General features: G+C 39.7%; 2 protein-coding genes across 3 annotated transcripts in view; one reads left to right on the plus strand and one right to left on the minus strand.

The window, feature by feature from the left end:
• Positions 1–18,098, minus strand: part of LOC145487638 (uncharacterized) — a 152,607-nt gene that overhangs the window by 95,606 nt on the left and 38,903 nt on the right. Inside the window, exons 36-83 of one of the 2 annotated variants that reach the window (XM_081466454.1) lie at positions 17,894–18,019; positions 17,666–17,791; positions 17,471–17,587; positions 16,928–17,053; positions 16,705–16,830; positions 16,466–16,585; positions 16,270–16,386; positions 15,881–16,006; positions 15,622–15,747; positions 14,933–15,049; positions 14,430–14,555; positions 14,165–14,290; positions 13,951–14,070; positions 13,731–13,847; positions 13,196–13,321; positions 12,777–12,902; positions 12,563–12,682; positions 12,338–12,454; positions 12,036–12,161; positions 11,744–11,869; positions 11,514–11,630; positions 11,096–11,221; positions 10,883–11,008; positions 10,696–10,812; positions 10,327–10,452; positions 10,104–10,220; positions 9,560–9,685; positions 9,354–9,470; positions 8,677–8,802; positions 8,437–8,562; positions 8,235–8,339; positions 7,589–7,714; positions 7,180–7,305; positions 6,685–6,795; positions 6,262–6,387; positions 5,747–5,872; positions 5,206–5,331; positions 4,994–5,119; positions 4,533–4,658; positions 4,115–4,231; positions 3,019–3,144; positions 2,784–2,909; positions 2,528–2,653; positions 2,309–2,425; positions 1,660–1,779; positions 1,292–1,417; positions 950–1,075; positions 752–868 (exon numbers count right to left, since the gene is read on the minus strand). In XM_081466454.1, coding sequence (XP_081322580.1) covers positions 752–868; positions 950–1,075; positions 1,292–1,417; positions 1,660–1,779; positions 2,309–2,425; positions 2,528–2,653; positions 2,784–2,909; positions 3,019–3,144; positions 4,115–4,231; positions 4,533–4,658; positions 4,994–5,119; positions 5,206–5,331; positions 5,747–5,872; positions 6,262–6,387; positions 6,685–6,795; positions 7,180–7,305; positions 7,589–7,714; positions 8,235–8,339; positions 8,437–8,562; positions 8,677–8,802; positions 9,354–9,470; positions 9,560–9,685; positions 10,104–10,220; positions 10,327–10,452; positions 10,696–10,812; positions 10,883–11,008; positions 11,096–11,221; positions 11,514–11,630; positions 11,744–11,869; positions 12,036–12,161; positions 12,338–12,454; positions 12,563–12,682; positions 12,777–12,902; positions 13,196–13,321; positions 13,731–13,847; positions 13,951–14,070; positions 14,165–14,290; positions 14,430–14,555; positions 14,933–15,049; positions 15,622–15,747; positions 15,881–16,006; positions 16,270–16,386; positions 16,466–16,585; positions 16,705–16,830; positions 16,928–17,053; positions 17,471–17,587; positions 17,666–17,791; positions 17,894–18,019 — 5,880 coding nt within the window. The remainder of the gene's footprint in view (positions 1–751; positions 869–949; positions 1,076–1,291; positions 1,418–1,659; positions 1,780–2,308; positions 2,426–2,527; positions 2,654–2,783; positions 2,910–3,018; positions 3,145–4,114; positions 4,232–4,532; positions 4,659–4,993; positions 5,120–5,205; positions 5,332–5,746; positions 5,873–6,261; positions 6,388–6,684; positions 6,796–7,179; positions 7,306–7,588; positions 7,715–8,234; positions 8,340–8,436; positions 8,563–8,676; positions 8,803–9,353; positions 9,471–9,559; positions 9,686–10,103; positions 10,221–10,326; positions 10,453–10,695; positions 10,813–10,882; positions 11,009–11,095; positions 11,222–11,513; positions 11,631–11,743; positions 11,870–12,035; positions 12,162–12,337; positions 12,455–12,562; positions 12,683–12,776; positions 12,903–13,195; positions 13,322–13,730; positions 13,848–13,950; positions 14,071–14,164; positions 14,291–14,429; positions 14,556–14,932; positions 15,050–15,621; positions 15,748–15,880; positions 16,007–16,269; positions 16,387–16,465; positions 16,586–16,704; positions 16,831–16,927; positions 17,054–17,470; positions 17,588–17,665; positions 17,792–17,893; positions 18,020–18,098) is intronic. The other variant, XM_081466455.1, reaches the window with a different exon arrangement.
• The window catches only part of LOC145487654 (neuromedin-U receptor 2-like), a 128,326-nt gene that overhangs the window by 30,017 nt on the left and 80,211 nt on the right, over positions 1–18,098 (plus strand). The window lies entirely within an intron of this gene.

Genomic DNA, 18,098 nt, shown 5'->3' on the forward strand with positions numbered 1-18,098 from the left:
TTGTTGCCGTTGTTGTTGTTGTTGTTGTTGTTTTTGAAGGGGAAAGAAAAACACTGCTAACAAATAAATAAACAAACAAATAACATTAAATCAGTCATCAGCTTTTTTCTGGCTACGGCCCTGATCTGATTTAAGGACAGAACATAATTTTTCTTTTTTTACAGAAGTTGCCGGTACAGTTTCGTCTCCCTCCCTGATATCCTTTAAGACAGCGACAGACATAGGATCCTTCCGTGTTTGTACAAAGCGTATTGCGATCACACTCGTTTGTTTCAGAGCTTATACATTCATCAATATCTGGCAACCAATAATTTTGTATTAGTGAATGTTGGTTGTTTTAACTTTTGCTATGATGTTCTCGTACAGACTTGCGAGAGGCGGCCAGTTTTAGCTATCTGCATGAACAACTAAGACCGTGTCCACGATATCCTCTTTTACAGCGACAAACATAAGATCCTTCATTCAGAGTTTATGAAAATGGAATTAAGGTCATTGTCATGTTACTCGCACACTTATTGATATCAAAATTTTAGAGCAAAAAGTACTTGTAAACAGAATTGTGGAGGGATGTTAAAACTGTAACCTTCAATTCTCAATGCCTTGTTTCCTTGCTCTTTCTATCTCCGCCTATATCAATGGATCGTTTTTGTAAACAATCATGTTTTTTTTAAATTTCTTTTTCAATTAAGGAGATCAACAGGGGTACTTACGGGTTAATGACCAGAGGAGTAAAGAAATGTGTCTTAATTACCAGTACAATTGTATCCATCGCCTTGGAAACCCGAAAAACAAGCACATACTGGGAGTCCATCTTCTTCTTTGCAAAACCCATTTGGACTACAAGATGGCGAGCAACCAGATATGACGTCTGAAGATACAAACAATATAAGTTAGCTCGAGCTACAGAATGGGTCCAAAGCAAGGATTAGAAAATCTCTGTATCATATACCTGTGCACTTTCTTCCATCCCCTTCATATCCCTTCACACAGCGACAGAGATAAGATCCAATGGTGTTAGTACACAGGGCGTTGGGGTCACACTCGTTCTTTTCAGAATTGGTGCACTCGTCAACATCTAAATTGTTTGGGTGAGTAAAAAAAGAAAATGTTTCCTTCTGAGGATCGATCATTTGTGGGGTCGGATCGGAAAAATAAATAAAACCGCGTTAATTCATACGGAGGTCGTAAAGTAGCGGAATAATTTGCTGTATCTGAAGACATTGAAACTGACGTTTTATTCCTTAAATAAGATCTTTAGAGGACAAACCAATCCTGACCATAACATCATTAGCTGTGCAGTTTCTACCATCGCCCTCGTATCCGTTCAGACAGCGACAGGTGTAAGATCCCTCAGTGTTGTTACACAAGGCGTTCAGGTCACAATCGTTTCTTTCAGCATTGTCACACTCATCCTCATCTACGTCCATTGGAAGAATTAACGTTTAGTTAGCTCGTTGGGTCATTTGATTAAGCGGTGAAAAATATGACTCAAAATTAGAAGGGTGCGACATTCCTTGATATCAGCGGGCTATAACCGCTGTAAATATGGCGAATTCTCGCTACCTGGGTTTAAAATCCTGTATTGTCCTTGGGTTACAATGTAACTGCTACTTAATTACTTAGAAAATTTCAATGAATAAGTCACCAATGGATTTATACCTATGCAATATCGGCCATCGCCCTCATAACCTCTTAGACAGCGACAGATGTAAGATCCGTCAGTGTTGGTACATAGGGCGTTTAAATCGCAGTTGTTTTCATCCTCACATTCATCGATGTCTAAGATGAGCAAAATGAAGAGAAAAACCATTATTAGATAAGTATTATGGCAGTAAACTTATTTCTCACACACCTCTGGGAACCATTGTCAAGCTGACCGCCGCCAACTGACTCTATTATTTCTCAAACCAATTCAGCCTAACATTACACGTAATGTAGGCAAAAATACAGTAATATGAAACAACAGATACAAACTTGGTAAGACTCTATGCTGACAATCTTATTGAAGAATATCTAACTAACAGAGTGTATGTTATCAACTCAAACGAAGGGTTGGCTGGGAACTGGGGCTCTGAAATATTCGTCAGCAATGGCGGACGGAAAAAAAGCAACTGACAAACAACACTGAGCACGTGACTCAAAAAACAGCCCCTCGGACCCAGGCCCCAGCGGTGTGTGAGAAAACATTTTCCACTTATTTCGTTCCTCCGCCAGTGGAAAATACAACTTATCTATCAGTAACGAGTGGCGCGTTCAACGTCGATCGCCCGATTCTCGTTCACATCAAGTTGGTGTAATCCTACTTTACCTGTACAATTTTCTTCACCGTTAAAACCATCCGCACAAACACACTCAGCAATTCCACTATTGTTCTTACAAACCGCATTTCTTCCACAAGGCGGATCGCAAACTAATGCTCCAGTTGCTGAAAAGGAAAATATTGAAATAAAATGTCTCATCATTTCACTATGAATTCTCACTTTCATTCATATAGCGTTGATCATTATGACAAATAGCCATGCTTTACCTGTGCAATTAATGCCATCTCCCTCATATCCTTTGAGACATCGACAGATGTAAGATCCCTCCGTGTTACTACAAAGAGCGTTGGGGTCACAATCGTTTGTTTCAAAATTTTCGCATTCATTCATATCTGTGGATAAGAGAGTTTACGTATAATACATGTTTTTAGAGTACAACATGTAACAGATTAGTAAACAGCAATATTGGATCTTTCAAAAGGGACGCATTTTGAAAGAATGATTCTCACTTTGTAACTTTACCTGTACAATTTTCCCCATCACCACTATACCCTTGTAGACAGCGACAAATGTAAGAACCCTCAGTGTTGGTACACAAGGCATTAGAGTGACAGGTATTTGCTTCAGGACTTGCACATTCATCAATATCTGCGGTGAGAAACAAAAGCAACTATTTAAGAAATCCATTTTGGGAGTGACATTAAAACTCTCAGAACCTTTGCAAACAAGGCAGTGTGACAATTGAAGCTCTCCTTGCCTGTGCATGTTCTGCCGTTCCCTTCGTAGCCTCGAAGACAGCGACAGATGTAGGATCCTTCAGTGTTGGTACACAGCGCGCTGGGATCACAGTCATTATTGTTCTCATTCGCACATTCGTCAATATCTAAAAACGTGGAAACAATGTTTAAATAAATGTGACGGTGTTTCACTTTTTCCTCTCGAACCAAATGACGCTGACTTTTATTGAATCTACGGAACAGTTCACTATTCCTCTAAAGAAACGATTGCGCCCAACATTACGGCAGGATTTATATATGGACCTAAAATGAAACATGTTAACTAATGAATTAAATGTGGCTAAATATCATTTAGGCAAGGTTAAACTCGAGCAAATGCAGCCAGCTAGTGTGCCCATCCAGCTAATATCATTTAGGCAAGTTAAATATGAGCTTATGCAGTCAGCGGTTTCCCCGTTTGGGAGTACGTGACCTGTGGGGCGGCCTTCAGGGGTTTTGCAGGGGTTTATGGTTCATTGCATAATTGTTGTAGTGTATTCTGCTGATTGTGGCGGATCAGTTGCACTGCTTTGCTCGCGAATCATTGCGGATTCTTGCACCCTCTCCTCCCTCCCGTTTTGTTCTTGGTCAGGGTAAGTATTCTTCAGGTGAGTAGTTTCCACTGAATTTCTTTCAGTGTGACGGTGCCGGTTAGCGGACGCTCATTGGGTGGTTCCTGCTTTCCAGGGTTGCCATGGATACCTCCTAGCGGCCTATGGCTTTGGCACCCCGCTAACCTTTAAGGCACCAGCCCCCAAGCTCATCTATTGTGATGAGTTTAATTGAAAAAAAATAAAAACCATCTGACCCATTCCTTTCTTACTTCATATGTTTCTTTTAGTCATCATTTGTTTACCTACGTGTGTAATAATTTCCGTACAGTTAATTTAATGGAGTTGTAATTTTCGTGTTTATCATGTGCTTGTTTCCTCCCGACTCAACTATTCAATGTTATATTCTCGGGTGAGATTCGAAATACCAATTTTGTAACGTGCATTAGTAGAGATTGGCAAATTGAAACGTTGAGCTTTAATTCTCGTTGAACTTGGCAACACTGGACTCGACTGATCCATGTACCTGTGCAATTTCCTTCGCCAGTAAAACCAGTTAAGCAGATGCATTCAGGATCTCCACTGCTATTCTGACATACTGCGTTTATTCCACACGGTGGATCACAAACCAACGCCTCAATTGCTGCAAAGGGGACATAAAGACACCTCAGACGTTGAGAAACATAAACAATGACAAGACAAAATTACTTTTTAATACATTGTGGCAGATGCAATGTTTCTTTCCTGGTTGAAAGAATGCAAGGCAGAAATTCCTTTACATTTTTGGGGCCCTAATGTCAACCAATGAAAGGTCCATCTTTACTTTACTTTGGCTCCTCTCGAGCACTTCCAAATGAGTAGTGATGTTAACATGCTGAGTTATTCAATGAATATATCGATTATTTATACTAGCTAAAACTCTATTAGGAAACTTTTATCCCTACCTGTGCAGTTTTTACCATCTCCTTCATATCCTCTAAGACAGCGGCAGACATAAGATCCTTCAGTGTTGGTACACAGGGCGTTTGTATCACATTCGTTTGTTTCGACATTTGCACATTCATCAACGTCTAAATCGCATAAAAGATATACTTTAGGGCATCTTCATGTTCTGAACGGCGTCTGCATATGCCTGTATCTTGCACCCTACATGTACTTCGAATTAGATATCAAATAACGATGACCATAGGTACATTCAATCCTTCCCCCTCTGTAATCTTAATACATTTAGCCACACCCAGGAAGAAAATGGTCCTTTTGGCTAAAAACGTTCTCTTTGACTACATCCATCGTACGAAACGGGTGCTTTTCTACAGTATGTGTTTCGATTCTCTCATGACCACGAAGAAAAGAGCTACAGTTAAATAAACAATGAACAGAAAACCAAACAAAACCAAACATTTACCTGTGCAGTTTTGGCCATCTCCATTATACCCTCGTAGACAGCGACAAACATAGGAGCCCTCAGTGTTAGTACACAGGGCGTTCGAGTGACAACCGTTCGTCTCAGGGCTCGCACATTCGTCTACATCTGTTGGGAACAAAAAGAGACAAGCTGGTTAATACTAGCTTCACCGGAATAGTTGCATTAAATCTCTTCGATTTAACGAGTCTTACCGGAGCAACTTTTGCCATCTCTTTCGTAGCCTCGAATACAGCGGCAAACGTAGGATCCTTCAGTGTTGGTACACAAGGCGTTGCTATCACATTCATTTGCCTCGGAGCTTGTACATTCATCTATATCTGGAATAATATGAACATCATTATTAGTGCATACTTTGAGGATATGCTTCTGGATACCTGGAATACCCGGAATGTCAATAAACTATTCTTCAAGAAACAGTGCCCATGTCAGCATGGATAGAAAATTCCCTCAAGAAAATTAGTTTCTTTCCTTGCAAATATTCATTATAATCTATTTTCTTTTGGCAAAAACATGGTTGCAAAAAATGCCTACTTCGAATCCTAAAACTGATGACCCTTAAGATATATATTTCGTTAGGCATTGGATGTTTCCGAAATTTTGGCACAGTCTTATTGAAACTTCGGCAAAATCGCAGTGACATCTCGAGTACATTTCTTGAGAATAATGAATGAATCTGGACGAAATTAATTTGCATTACTTCTGAACAGTAGTGAGAGAGTAAATTTAATTAACCTGTGCAGTTCTGACCATCTCCCTCAAAGCCTCGATAACAGCGGCAGACGTACGATCCGTCGGTGTTGGTACACAGAGCGTTGGGGTCACATCCGTTCCCGTCGGAGTTTTCGCACTCGTCTTTATCTAACAGAGGAATAAACACAGTTTCATAGTAAATGGTTTGAACCCAGGAGTATCAGTAGTTCGTATAGTGTGTTCGTCCGGGTGAGGGAGTACCCTCACCCGGACGATCACACTATACGAACTATAAACACAGTTTGTCATTCAATGTTGCCTAAAAGCTTCGCTGATCGCGCCTTGATTCCTGATGTCTATAGTTCAGTCAGTAGCCGTGAGATGCAAAAGTCGTTAATCAAATCTTTCACATTTTACTTGGATAATTATACATGAAAATAATTATCTCAATTACAAAGGTGGTACCGCTTTACTAGCCATTTTGTCACGTCCCGTTCCCATTCATTCCTGCAAATAACGAATCATATAAGAACAAATAGAACAAATAGAACAAATACCTGTACAGTTTCGTCCGTCACCCTGATATCCCCTGAGACAGCGACAAACGTAGGATCCTTCTGTATTAGTACACAGTGCGTTGGGGTCACATTCGTTGTCATCTTCACTCGCACACTCATCAATGTCTATGTAAAGAATAAGGAAATAGGAATAGCGGTAAGGAAATTATGATACAAACTTAACCGACATTAATTTAGTCCAATCGATTTTATTTTTCGGAACTTTCAACCCGTTGGGAACTAAGCTAAGTTTGCTACCGAAGACTAATTAAAGTATGCGGTAGGAAGCTGTTTCATTATTCGCACATAAAGAAAATTCGATTTTGAAAACGTAAAATAATGGGTCAGTAGTATTACTCTTCAAGTTTTACCCTGAGAAAATGTGATCCTGGAGCAATACTTTATTGAGGCTGCACAACATACCTATGCAACTGTCTTCACCAGTAAAACCATCTGCACACACGCAATCTGGAGCGCCGCTATAATTCTGACAAACCTTGTTGCCAGTACAAGGAGGATCGCAGGTTGACTCTTCTGTAAAAGAACAGAGATGCCATGAATAGAAATGATGTGCCACGTGAGGTACAATTTGCCCTTGCAAGACAAGTGTGACGAGAAGAACTATCTAAAGACAGTTCGAGTGCTTACCACTGGTTGGGAAAAAAAAAGGTTGCATTACTGTTATATAATGGTAAGGGTTTTCCCAAAATCAGAAAACCACCAACGCGAGATGCGGCTTACCATTTACAATTCTGTTTCCTGTTATTGCTTTCCGTTAACTGGAGACTGACTTAAGATAAGGAAATTTCAGCCGTTCCATTCCGAACGGATAAAGAGGAGCACGTTTTTCTTTTCTGAAAAATTACCGAAATTTCCCGATTTATTGTCTAAATGGTAAATATGCTACTTGTATCTTACCTGTACAGGTTTTACCATCTCCTTTAAAGCCTCTCAAACAGCGGCATACATAGGATCCCTCTGTGTTGGTACACAGAGTGTTAGAGTCACACTCGTTATTTTCAGGACTCGCACATTCATCGATGTCTGTATATCACGGAATAAAGAGTGGAACAGAAGTAAACAATAACCTTCAACTGGAGAGAAAAATATGCTCTGATTTTTAGGAAAATTATCCTTTGTGAGAATTGAGGTTCAAACTGTATGTGCGAACATTGTTAACTGAGGGATATTATTTGGGGGTGTGTCGTCCAATATTTACCAGTTTTGACTGCATTGTGTGACTTAAATAGACCGATATTTGATGGATTAGAAGAATCGATACCATGCCGGGTTGGAAATGGATAACAATAGCGCACTACTTAGATACCTGTACATGTTTGACCATCTCCAGTAAATCCTCTAAAACAGCGACAGACATAGGAGCCTTCAATGTTCGCACACAGGGCGTTCGGGTCACAATCGTTCGTTGCTGGAGTTACGCATTCATCAGCATCTATGATTAAGGTAGTGGGTAGAATTAAGAAGCTCTTTCTATAAATTGAATTGAAGCTCACGGAATTATTTGAGAGAATTTTCTGTCATAAAAATTAAGCTCATACTTTTGATGCGCGTCTAGAGGCTAATTAAATGAGAAAAGCATGCGTTAAGTAGTCAGATAAAATCCAAACCCGAACGATATATGCATAACAAGATACAGTCTTCATCTCTCATCAAATGCCTTTGAACACACTGTAACTAGATGCTAAAACTACAACAAACTCTTCAGTTCATATTTACTCATAGGCCAAAAGAGTAACCAAACACGGTTGGTTGGATTAATCCATTACTTCTAGTTACAACTACTAAACTATTTTAGACCGTTATTTTTAGAATGACCCTCCCTTCTTAGAATATTAATTTATTATTAACTAACTTTAAGTCAAGCGGCAAGAAAATGAAGCTGCTAAGTCTGCTCCAGGTTCAGTTTTCCTTCACCGTTCAATGTTAAGAAATGTAGTCACTCTTTCACAAACCTGTGCAGTTGTATCCGTCACCTTCAAAACCAAAATTACAGACACAAACACCCTCCTGGCAAAACGCGTTCGGACCACAAGAAGGTGAACAGCCTGGTGTGACAGCTGTAAGTGAAATACATATTCAATGAACAAAATGACTTCAAAGAATAACTTGAAACTTATTTAGCTTTGTTAACCAAAAATATTTACATGAAATTACCCGTGCAATTTCTCCCGTCGCCTTCATATCCTCTCAGGCAGCGACAAACATATGATCCTTCAGTGTTGGTACACAATGCGTTTGGATCACATTCGTTTTGGTCTTCATCGGCACATTCGTCGTAATCTAAAGTTGGCGAAAAGACGTTTGCTTTGAATACATATGTAAACGCATCAGTGCGAATATAAGCAGGAAAAACGGGCGACTTCCTTAGTAAAGGGAGTTTTCCAACAGTTTTACCTGTACAATTCCTTCCATTGCCATTGTAGCCTCTTAGACAACGGCATACATAAGAGCCTTCCGTGTTGGTACACAAGGCGTTCGGATGACAACTGTTTGCTTCAGGACTTTCACACTCATCGACATCTATGACAAACAAACATTTCAGTCGACCATATGACAAGACTTGGGTCTCTAGCATTTACCACAGTTGAAGTGGTTTTTAATTGGGTGTCGTAAAACCAAAACCAAACCAACTGATTTCTAACCTACAGTAGACTACTCAGCCAATCTTCAGTTAACCGTTATAAAACCAAAGCCAAAGTAATTGCCCGATTACTTTCGACACTCAATTGAATCCCCCTCTAAACATAGCAAATGAAGACAGACAAGAACGCTAAATCAATGTTTGTACACAAAATCACAGAAAAGACAGAGAAGAAACGCTAATATCTCAATGATTTGCAACGTACTGTTTCCGGCTCAATTTAATTTTTTTCTTCAGTTGCGTACAGCATATTTTCATTAAGATTTTAGCCACGGCCTCGATGGCTAACTAAAACTGACAAAGATAGCGTACACAATGTACGCAAAATTTGTTTCAGTATAATGAAAGACACCTTCCTCTCAGTAGATAAACTCATAAAAGAGACGAACATGCAAAATGTTGCATAAAAAGGGATATCTTCAGTTCTAACCTGCACAGTTGTATCCGTCACCTTGGTAACCAGCATTACAATCACAAACGAAAAGTCCACCACTCTCTTGACAAAACGCGTTTGGACCACAAGATGGTGAACAGCCGGGGATGAGGGCTGAAAATAGAAAAAAAAAAGTTTGCTAAGTGCTATAAAGATAAAGCAGTGTTCAAAAACATGGTAAAGAAAAAAGAAAAGAAAAACACCTGTGCAATTTCTTCCGTCACCCTCATATCCTCTGAAACAACGACAAACATACGATCCTTCAGTGTTGGTACACAAGGCGTTTGGATCACAGTCGTTTAGGCCTTCATCGGCACATTCGTCGATGTCTAAAATTGCAATATACTTGTATCAACTACAAAGGCATTAACAGTGCTAGCGAAAATCTTAGTTTTAACATGAGACAAATCACCGGGTTTTTTTTTCCTGACTGATGAGTCAAACAGCTTGTTTTGCGTTCTTTACTAGCAACGAGCAGAGAGGCTTCCTTTTAGGATAACGCAATACTTGCACAAGGATTTGTTAAATTGCAAATGAAGCCAAACATTGAATCTATAAGAAAGAAAAGAAACGAACTGACCTATCCTCCCTAATAACCTCGGACATAGCACAAGAAGTGAGAAATTTCAGTGTCGTTGAAGTGGGTGTTGACGTCACGTTCGGTTTCAAATGAAGGTAAAGACTAGATAGAAATAGCTTTTGAAGTAATAGTTATTTTATAATGAAGTATGAAGTTGTCGAATATACCTATGCAAATGTCTTCACCAGTAAAGCTGTCTGCACACACACATTCGGGATCTCCACTAAAATTCTGACAAACTTTATTCCCAGTACAAGGAGGGTCACAAACAAGTTCTTCCGTTGCTGAAAACAGAATATGAGCGACGTCAACGAAGAAATGATTTTTTTTTTATTAGTGTATGCGTTCAGGACGAACGTTGCGATAATATAGGAAATCATGATATTTTACCTGTGCAGGTTTTACCATCTCCCTTAAAGCCTTTAAAACAGCGACAGACATAAGATCCCTCGGTGTTGGTACACAGAGCGTTGGCGTCACACTCGTTACTCCCAGGACTTGTACATTCATCAATGTCTAGGTAAAACAATCGTCATTCATACTTTAGTATTGAAAAATTCGCCAGTGGTATTGAACAATCCGTGATCATGTAACCAGTCAGTTGCGGAAAGAAACACTGAACAAATAGAAAACAAACACGATAAAAATCGAAGACAATGTGAAAGTTAAGGTAAACAAAACGGATATCCACGGCCGTTATTATGGATGTTAGCGTACTCGGGATGAAAAGTACATAGTACTTCTTTACACTGTACCAACCTGTGCAGTCGTATCCGTCACCTTGGTAACCAAAATTGCAGACACATGAAGGGGCTCCAACACCCTCCTGACACAGAGCATTTGGACCACAAGATGGAAAACAACCAGGGGCGACGGCTGAGCAAAGAAAAAAAGTAATCAACCTTGAGTTAAGACCTGTACTAGCAAAGGACAGAATAGCTTTTACCTGTGCAGTTTTTGCCATCACCCTCAAAACCTTTGATGCAGCGACAAACGTAGGATCCCTCCGTGTTGGTACACAATGCGCTGGAATCACAGTCGTTTGATTCAAGTCTTGCACATTCATCAAGATCTAAGTTTGTAAAGTAGATTAAAAGTATTAATGGAAAATAAAAAGTAAATCACGTACTCGACAATGAAAAAGAACAGGGTAATTTACCTGTGCAGTTTTTACCGTCACCAGTGTATCCCTTTATACAACGGCAAACATACGACCCTTCAGTATTGGTACATAGGGCGTTTGAATCACACTCGTTGTTGTCTTCACTTGCACACTCATTAATGTCTAAAAGGATACGTAAAATAAACGTTAGACCAGCGGGACATAAGTAAGAAACTCAACAGCATTTTGTGAAGAGTTCACACATCGACAGCATGTCAGGTTTTTTTTTTCTATTTTAAGATGCAGTCAGATCACAATCATAACGGCGCCGATGGCGGACTGAAATCAAACTGGAGGCCACTGCACATCTCTCCTAGTGGATTTACACAACTGTCTCAATACCAAACCAATGTTGCCCTCTAAATTTTGATAATCATGAAGAAAATAACGATGGTAATCCGGAAGTGAACTATACCTGTGCAATTATCTCCACCACTGAAACCATTTGCACAAACACAATCAGGAGCTCCAGTATAATTCTGACAAACTTTATTCCCAGTACAAGGGGGATCACAAACAAGCTCTCCGGTCGCTGAAAAGAAAAAGGATAAGAAATTCCACGAGAAATGACCATGCAAAGTGCGAAATCCTTAGAAGATGGACTTGGCCTTTATAGATCAAGCTACCAACGTGTGTACAAATTACCTGTGCATGTTTTACCATCTCCTTCAAAGCCTTTTATGCAGCGACAGACGTATGACCCGTCAATGTTGGTACATAGCGCGTTGGAGTCACATTCCTTAGTTTCGGGACTTATACATTCATCGATATCTGAGAGAAACATATTTTTGGTATTACATATTACATATTACATATTACTGGTAAATATTATGAAAGTAACATGATTAAAACTTTCATTTCAATAGTAATAGAAAATAAAACTACCATAAAAATATTTTTTTTGAACTGACAAACCCAAATAACAGTACAACGATACCTGTGCATATTCTGCCATCTCCTTCGTAGCCACGAGTACAGCGACAGATGTAGGATCCTTCAGTGTTGGTACACAAGGCATTGGGGTCACATTCTTTTAGCTCGGAATTTTCACACTCATCGAGATCTTATAATAAATAAGAACAATATTTATAATAGCTGTCGTCAAACCTTCAGACGAAACTGACCCGTACACTGAAAACAGATTCTGACTGTAAAAAAAATGTAAATCTTATTTATAGTGGTCATGCAGTTAGCTATACAAGCACTAAGCTAGTTAACAGGCATACCACTGAAACAAACCTGAACAGTTGTATCCGTCCCCTCGGTAACCGAAGCTGCAAACACATGCAGGAGGTCCAACACCTTCTTGGCAAAAAGTGTTCAGGCCACACGATGGACTACAGCCAGTTAAAACAGCTACATTCGAAAAGTAATGAAAATATATTAGTTTACAAGTAATGAAAAAGAGCTTGGAGTGAAAACAGTGCAAAAACGAACCAGATTCCAAGACTAGTAATCTTTTACCTGAGCAGTTTCTTCCATCGCCCTCAAAACCTTTCAGACATCGACAGAGGTAGGATCCTTCAGTATTGGTACACAGGGCGTTGCGGTCACAATCATTTGAAGTTGTACATTCATCAAGATCTAAGTTGGTAATTGTATTGTTGAATTAATACTGAAGATGAAAGAAAACATTCGTTGCTGTGAAATTGTGATGGAAAGGAGGGACATATTTTACCTGTGCAGTTTTCACCATCACCAACATAACCCCTTCCACAGCGACAGACATACGATCCTTCAGTGTTGGTGCAGATGGCATTTCCGTGACATCGATTTGTTTCAGGACTTGCACATTCATCGATGTCTAGAATAAGAATCAGATTTTAGAGCGTTTTTCCAACTGGTCTGAAGAGAAAAGAGAGTTCCGAGCAAAATAGTACATTGTTCAATGGGTTATTGTGAAGACTGTAGAACAAACAAGGAAAATACACAGTATCTGAGAGAAGAAACATATTTTTGACCGATTCCAGATAACTGTTTTGAAGGACACTCAATTAAATTGGTTACACATTTATTTGTATGTTTAGATAAAAGGAAATAAACTGCCACCAAAATACTTCCTTGAACTAACGACCCCAAGAAACAGTAGAACGATACCTGTGCAGCTCCTGCCGTCTCCTTCGTAGCCACGAGTACAGCGACAGATGTAGGATCCTTCCGTGTTGGTACACAGAGCGTTGGGATCACATTCGTTCAGCTCAGAATTTCCACATTCATCGAGATCTAATAACAATCGAAAACAATACTTCTAACAGCTGTAAAAACTCTAAACAAAACTGGTCCGTACTCTGAAAACAGGCTCCGATTGTAAATTTTACAAAGAAATTATTTCATACCATCTTCACACGGTTTCGTAGAATAACTATTTTAGTTGACTTTCTTCTAGGGGAAGGTTACATCCTCAAAATATTATTGATCAAATTGTGGATCGAAAGAGCTGGCCATAGAATTTTGGTATCATCGTAAAACTTTATTCCATCAATTTATGCCATTTTGCCAGTTTTAATGGCTAAAACAAAGACCAGCTGATAGTGTCCTGCACTACTCCTAGTCTTCGAAGAACATAAATTTTAAAATGTGATGTTGCAATTAAATTTACAGCAAACCCGAACGGTTTCCCTCGCAGACGAACCTGTACAGTTGTATCCGTCCCCTTGGTAACCGAAATTGCAAACACATGCAGGAGGTCCAGCAACTTCCTGGCAAAAAGCGTTCGGGCCACACGATGGACTACAACCGGTTGAAGGAGCTAAAATGAAAAGTAATGAAAATTAGTTTACGAGTAATGAAGACGAGATTGGAGTGAAAACAGTGCAAAAACGAAACAGGTTCCAAGACTAGTAATCTTTTACCTGAGCAGTTTCTTCCATCGCCCTCAAAACCTTTCAGACATCGACAGAGGTAGGATCCTTCAGTGTTGGTACACAAGGCGTTGCGGTCACAATCATTTGAAGTTGTACATTCATCAAGATCTAAGTTGGTAATTGTATTGTTGAATTAATACTGAAGATGAAAGAAAACATTCATTGCTGTGAAATTGCGAAGGAAAGGAGGGAAATATTTTACCTGTGCAGTTTTCACCATCACCAACATGACCCCTTTTACAACGACAGACATACGATCCTTCAGTGTTGGTGCAGATGGCGTTCGCGTGACATTGGTTTGTTTCAGGACTTGCGCATTCATCGACGTCTAGAATAAGAATCAGATTTTAGAGTGATTTTTCCAACAACTGGTCTCAAGAGAAAAAATTGTTCCGAGCAAAGATAATATATTGCGCAATGGGTTCTTGTGAAAACTTTAGCTTAAACAGGGCAAGTAGAGCCGTCACCTGCACAGATCCTGCCGTCTCCTTCGTAACCACGAATACAGCGACAAATGTAAGCTCCTTCGGTATTGGTACATATCGCGTTAGGGTCACATTCGTTGCCCTCGATGTCTTCGCACTCATTGAGATCTACAAATAATTAGACAAGATATTCTCACTACAGCAGAATGTTTGCTAGAGGCCTTTCAGCTTTCAAAAGTCTGATCGTTCAATTCTAACTACGCTCTACCATACTTAAGAATAGGCCGTGGAAAGTGATGTGTAGATAGTTTCTGATGTATAATACTATCCTCAGGTTAACGCTAAGTGTCCGTAATAAGAGGGCTCAAGTGTTAAAAAACATAAAAAATAAAAAACGATCCATGTTTAAGAGGAACATGCCCGTCTAAAAAACGGGCGTCCGAAAAACAGTCGAGGTTCCACCGTTCTTGTAAATACAGTTTCTCGATACCGAACGTTAAATAGAATGCACTTCAGAGAGAAGCAGATTAGACTCTAGCTCCTACCTGTGCAGTTGTATCCGTCGCCTTGGAAACCATTATCACAAGCACAGGCAGGGAGACCAGCGTCTTCACTGCAGAAAGCATTTAGACCACAGGATGGGGAACAACCAGGTATAACAGCTGAAATAAGAGAAAAAAAAAGATAATTAGCAAATTGAGTTAAAACAGTGACCGAGGCACCCTGTTAGTCGGGCAGTTCCTACCATTGCACTGAAATCCTTCAGTGCTATCGGTAACACATAAAAGCGCCCTCTTTGACACAGGGCGTCAAGGATTGGTACTTTCGTCAATGTCCAATTGGGTAAGCCGTGTATAATTAAAAAACAGAATCCATGTTGCCCTGCGTCTGTTCAATAATTGATCTCAGATGAGATCAAAATGTGGTAAGGACAAAAAAAAGGCACACGAGACGATAGCCGAGTGTGCCACTAATCTTCTTACCGCATTGTGACGTCTTCTGTGATCACTTACTGAACAGACGCACGGCAACATGGAATCTATTTGCTTTGTTTAATAAAGAAACAAAAAATGTCAGTGAAAACATCTATGCGTCTGTCCTCCAGTTGATCACAACAAGAAGCAATCAAAATGGGAGAATAAACACCGTTTGACTTGAAGTAAGCACTTAAAAGGAAAGAAAAATGGAACCTAGTTTAGCATAAAGAAAAACCTCACAATCTATGGTATTTTACCTGTGCAGTTTTTACCATTCCCACTATACCCCTTCTTACAGCGACAGACGTACGATCCTTCAGTGTTGGTACATACGGCGTTTAGGTGACATTCGTTTGTTTCAGGACTTGCGCATTCATCGGCATCTGCAAAAATGTGATATCAGGATGGTTTTCTTAAAAAATAAACAAGTTGTACCGAACAACGAAAGTGATATATTCTTCATGAAGTACTTCTCACAGTAGAACAAAACAAAGAAATTGAGACTTTATCCCTTACCAATGCACACTCTGCCATCTCCTCCGTAACCTCGTGTGCAGCGACAAATATAAGACCCATCGGTGTTAGTACACAGGGCATTAGGATCACATTCATTATCCTCAGAGGTCTCGCACTCATCAAGATCTGTAAATTGATTGAATCAAGAGAAGATGAAAGGTAAGTCAATCCCCTGCAGAGGCCTTTTTGCCAACTTAGTTAGGATTAACAGCAGCCAAAAATGCTAAGCACTTAAAAGACGCATTCCATACGTAAGTGTCTGTTCATACTGGTCGGTGTCAATAAAAATATGCTCCACTGTTCTTGTAAAGTTTGTACATAAAGCCATTGCAGTCGTTACTCGTAAATTATTGCTGTATGCAGTACAATATTTTCTTTCCCTTTAGTACCTGTGCAGTTGTATCCGTCACCTTGGTAACCTACTTTACAAATACACGAAGGGGCTCCAGCGTCTTCCTGGCAGAAAGAGTTTGGACCACAAGTTGGGGAACAACCGGGTATAACAGCTAGGATAAAAAATTAGATAATCATGAGTTTATAAATCAAATATAGAAGACTACAGCAGTGTCTTACGCGAGTTGATACCTGTACAATTTCTTCCATCGCCCTCGAAACCTTTTCCACATCCACAGACGTAAGAGCCCTCTGTATTGGTGCACAAGGCATTGAGGTCACATTCATTTGGGCCCGCACATTCATTAAGATCTAAATAAGTGAAAAGTATAAAAACACTGTTTGAGTCGTGTAAGAGGTAAAAGAAAAATATTGAAATCATCACCATCGAGTATAGAACGATGAAAAACAACAGTATCATGCTACTCTACCTGTGCAGTTTCTACCATCTCCAGTATATCCCTTTTTACAACGACAAACATAAGATCCTTCAGTGTTCGTACACATGGCGTTGAGGTGACAGTCATTTTCATCAGAATTAGCGCATTCATCAATGTCTGGGAAAACAAGACATATAGATCTTAATATGGTTTTCTAGCACATTTGACAAAAACATTTTGAATTAAGCTTAAAAAGAGGTATTAGCAGTTTCACCTGTGCAGATCCTACCATCTCCTTCGTACCCTCGGGTACATCGACAGATGTACGATCCTTCAGTGTTGGTACACAGGGCGTTGGGGTCACAACTGTTACTCTCGGAATTATCGCACTCACTGGAATCTATAAAGGGTATGAGCATAAAATTATCATTGCAGTCAGCTTTCCATGGATCCAGCTCTTCAGTTAGATGGCAGTCCCAACGTTTGGAGGTTTGGGGAAAAACTCACTTAGAGAGGCATATACCATGTATAATTTAGAAATTCTGTACATTGAATAGTGAATCAAACTTGAACAGGTAAAACGCTAGTTTAGTTATATCTGTCTTTATCCTGACAAGATTAACAAACCATAGAGAACTGAACACTCCAAATACGAATCCTATTCAACGCATGCACAAGAAGGCGAGGTTTGCTTTTGCCATCTCTAGAAACCTTATAGCAGAGGAAAGAGGATTTTTGACTTATAAATAAATTCCAAACCGTTGCATTGCAACACTGTCGTTACATTACAAAAGGCTGCCTGGCATCTGACACAAACCTGTGCAGTTGTATCCATCACCTTGGTAACCAACATTACACACACACACAGGGGCTCCAGTGTCTTCCTGGCAAAGAGCGTTTGGACCACAAGATGGCGAACAACCAAGTGAAACAGCTGTAAGGAAAAGTTAGTAGAATTACTCAAGACCTCTATGACGATGATTAAGAAACTATAAATGAACTTTTCGTTTACCTGTGCAGTTTGTTCCATCACCCTGGTAGCCTTTTACACAGCGACAAACATAAGATCCTTCAGTGTTGGTACACAGAGCATTGGGGTCACATTCATTCGTTTCAGGACTTGCACACTCGTCAAAATCTACATAGGCAAATTGTAAATAGATATTCCTCGACATTAAACATAAGAAAGAACTGCGACAACAATAACACGGAAAAGATTAGAACAATGATTACCCATTACCTGCGCAGTTTGCACCATCACCAAAATAACCCCTTTTACAGCGACAAATATACGATCCTTCAATGTTGGTACACATAGCGTTTAGGTCACAATCGTTTGTTTCAGGACTTGAACATTCATCAATGTCTAAGAGAAGAAAAGTAATTTTGATTGGGTTTTATAGTACATGTAACTGCTGCAAACTTAAAAACAAAGGTATACTTTT

This window comes from Orbicella franksi, chromosome 5, assembly GCF_964199315.1.
Source record: "Orbicella franksi chromosome 5, jaOrbFran1.1, whole genome shotgun sequence".
Taxonomy (NCBI): Eukaryota; Metazoa; Cnidaria; class Anthozoa; order Scleractinia; family Merulinidae; genus Orbicella; species Orbicella franksi.